This window comes from Monopterus albus, unplaced genomic scaffold, assembly GCF_001952655.1.
Source record: "Monopterus albus unplaced genomic scaffold, M_albus_1.0 scaffold277.1, whole genome shotgun sequence".
In the NCBI taxonomy this organism is placed as follows: Eukaryota; Metazoa; Chordata; class Actinopteri; order Synbranchiformes; family Synbranchidae; genus Monopterus; species Monopterus albus.
Window position 1 is genome coordinate 258,960 of NW_018128157.1, and position 3,356 is coordinate 262,315.

The following is a 3,356-nucleotide window of genomic DNA, read 5'->3' on the forward strand; positions in this document are numbered from 1 at the left end:
CAGGAGAACGCTCGTCTGGAGGACGAGCTGAGTGCTGTGAAGCAGAAGCTGACTGAGGCGGAGAGCTCGGTGAGCCGGCTGCAGAGAGACCTGGACCTGCTGCTGCACGACAAGGTAACGGCACAGTCTCTCCGCCATCCACATCTGGTTTGGCGAATGGTCAGTCATTGCCACAGGCTGAGGCTGGACAGAGGTGAATGACGCTTGGTCAGTCGTGCAGCAGTTACTGTGCCCGTCACAGCCCGAGGTGTTGATTCACCTGTGTGATCACTGTTGAACTGTGCTGCATCATACTGACAGGTGTTGCTATTAATCTGTCTATCCCGTGTACAATGCCTTGCGAAAGTATTCGGCCCCCTTGAACTTTGCGACCTTTTGCCACATTTCAGGCTTCAAACATAAAGATATAAAACTGTAATTTTTTGTGAAGAATCAACAACAAGTGGGACACAATCATGAAGTGGAACGAAATTTATTGGATATTTCAAACTTTTTTAACAAATAAAAAACTGAATAATTGGGCGTGCAAAATTATTCAGCCCCTTTACTTTCAGTGCAGCAAACTCTCTCCAGAAGTTCAGTGAGGATCTCTGAATGATCCAATGTTGACCTAAATGACTAATGATGATAAATAGAATCCACCTGTGTGTAATCAAGTCTCCGTATAAATGCACCTGCACTGTGATAGTCTCAGAGGTCTGTTTAAAGCGCAGAGAGCATCATGAAGAACAAGGAACACACCAGGCAGGTCCGAGATACTGTTGTGGAGAAGTTTAAAGCCGGATTTGGATACAAAAAGATTTCCCAAGCTTTAAACATCCCAAGGAGCACTGTGCAAGCGATAATATTGAAATGGAAGGAGTATCAGACCACTGCAAATCTACCAAGACCTGGCCGTCCCTCTAAACTTTCAGCTCATACAAGGAGAAGACTGATCAGAGATGCAGCCAAGAGGCCCATGATCACTCTGGATGAACTGCAGAGATCTACAGCTGAGGTGGGAGACTCTGTCCATAGGACAACAATCAGTCGTATACTGCACAAATCTGGCCTTTATGGAAGAGTGGCAAGAAGAAAGCCATTTCTTAAAGATATCCATAAAAAGTGTTGTTTAAAGTTTGCCACAAGCCACCTGGGAGACACACCAAACATGTGGAAGAAGGTGCTCTGGTCAGATGAAACCAAAATCGAACTTTTTGGCAACAATGCAAAATGTTATGTTTGGCGTAAAAGCAACACAGCTCATCACCCTGAACACACCATCCCCACTGTCAGACATGGTGGTGGCAGCATCATGGTTTGGGCCTGCTTTTCTTCAGCAGGGACAGGGAAGATGGTTAAACTTGATGGGAAGATGGATGGAGCCAAATACAGGACCATTCTGGAAGGAAACCTGATGGAGTCTGCAACAGACCTGAGACTGGGACGGAGATTTGTCTTCCACCAAGACACTGATCCAAAACATAAAGCAAAATCTACAATGGAATGGTTCACAAATAAACATATCCAGGTGTTAGAATGGCCAAGTCAAAGTCCAGACCTGAATCCACTCGAGAATCTGTGGAAAGAACTGAAAACTGCTGTTCACAAACGCTCTCTATCCAACCTCACTGAGCTCGAGCTGTTTTGCAAGGAGGAATGGGCAAAAATTTCAGTCTCTCGATGTGCAAAACTGATAGAGACATACCCCAAGCGACTTACAGCTGTAATCGCAGCAAAAGGTGGCGCTACAAAGTATTAACTTATTTCATGTGTAAACTGGTTCCTGTTGGAGGCCGTGTCTGCAGGTGAATGTGCAAAGTCTGGAGTGTTGTTGTATAATGTGCATGCTGAAGGTGACAAGTAAGATTTTAGTGTTTTGTCTCTTACTGGATGCACTTAACAGAATGTTCCTTTAACTGGATGGAAACCAGTTAGAACCAGTATTAGGCATCTGAACCACTGAGTGCCTGTCAACGGCAGTCTTACATATTTATCATCAAATTAAACTTGTCACAGACTCTGTCAGGCCATTGTAAATTCTGTTGCTAACAATGACAGATATCTTTATAAACTGCTCAGTTCTTGGCTCGTTCTGTGCGTTGTCCAGTGCTGTTGTTGTACATTATATTTGTGTTTTCATGCTGTGTTGTGACACTGCTGTCTTGACCAGGCCTCCCTTGGAAAAGAGTTTGATAAGATCGGTGGGATTTTACCTGGTTAAATAAATGTTAGATAAAAAAATTAAATGAGCCTCTATGGTGTGTGTGTGTGTGTGTCAGGATCTCACTTCCCAGAACATACACATGCATGCACACACACTGTGGTGTAAGATATCTGATAAATTATTAATGAAAATTTCCTCTGAGACTTCGTTTCTTGGTCTCACTCTGTGCTCTGATGCTGTAGATGACTTTTTATTTTTCACTTTTAACAGAGGCTTCCATCGATTGCTAGGTTGGTTGGCAGGTCATTGTAATTAATTAGGTGTGTTGTGTTGTTCTGATTTGGCAGTTTGGCAGCTTGGACCCGGGTGGCACCGGCCTGAGTCACGAGGAGCGATTCTCAGAAGTCATCAATGAGTACGAACTACAGTGCAGGGTAAGAGAGAGAGTCTGCAGGTGTGACTTCTGTTTTTACTGAGCCCTGACTCATACTTCACATTTTTACATGTAAAATATTATTCTGTGCACACAGAGCTTCAGGTTTTCAGGGTAGGGGTGAGACTTTATTGGTCCCACAAGGGGGAAATTCCAGTGTTCCAGTTCAGTAACTGGGTGTTTGGCTGCAGAAACGAGTCAGTTTTTCACCGTGTTTAGACGTTTCTCCACCTGCTGCCACAAACAAACAAAGAACTGAACATTACTGTTGTGAAAACTGGACTTCAGAGTTTTTAAAAATGAATTAAAAATAAAAAATGACATAAAAAAACAAGCTGCTGGAAGAGGTGAGAGGCCTGGAGAGGATTCTTATTGGATTTTGTCTAAATATTATACAATTAAGTTGAGTGTTTGTAGCCTTGGAAGCAGTAGTTCTGACAAAAAGCCCCTAATCACGCTCCACTTGCTGGTTATTGTTGGAGCTTTCCACTACATCAGTTTGTAGGTGGAGCTTGAGTTAATGTTTCTGCTCCTCATACTGAGTGAAGCAACACAAACATAAAACCATGAGACAGGAGTGTTAATGTCTGTTTCTGTTTGTGTGCCTGAACGCCTCGCGATGGTTCAACAGAAAATCAAGGTGAGAAAACAGGTGTCAGTCTGCTGATACCTGTCGATGTACAGCTGCTGAAGCTGAGGATACGATCACCGTAATCACCACGTTTTCACCACATTTTGAGAGTGAAAATGTGCACGAGAGGGGAGAAATATACAGTG

The 3,356-nt window shown here is 43.4% G+C and overlaps 1 protein-coding gene across 7 annotated transcripts in view; it reads left to right on the forward strand.

Moving 5' to 3' along the window:
* The window catches only part of ninl (ninein-like), a 31,588-nt gene that overhangs the window by 12,530 nt on the left and 15,702 nt on the right, over nucleotides 1–3,356 (forward strand). For all 7 annotated transcript variants that reach the window (XM_020622275.1, XM_020622282.1, XM_020622278.1 and 4 more), the window contains 2 exons: nucleotides 4–114; nucleotides 2,494–2,580. In XM_020622275.1, coding sequence (XP_020477931.1) covers nucleotides 4–114; nucleotides 2,494–2,580 — 198 coding nt within the window. The remainder of the gene's footprint in view (nucleotides 1–3; nucleotides 115–2,493; nucleotides 2,581–3,356) is intronic.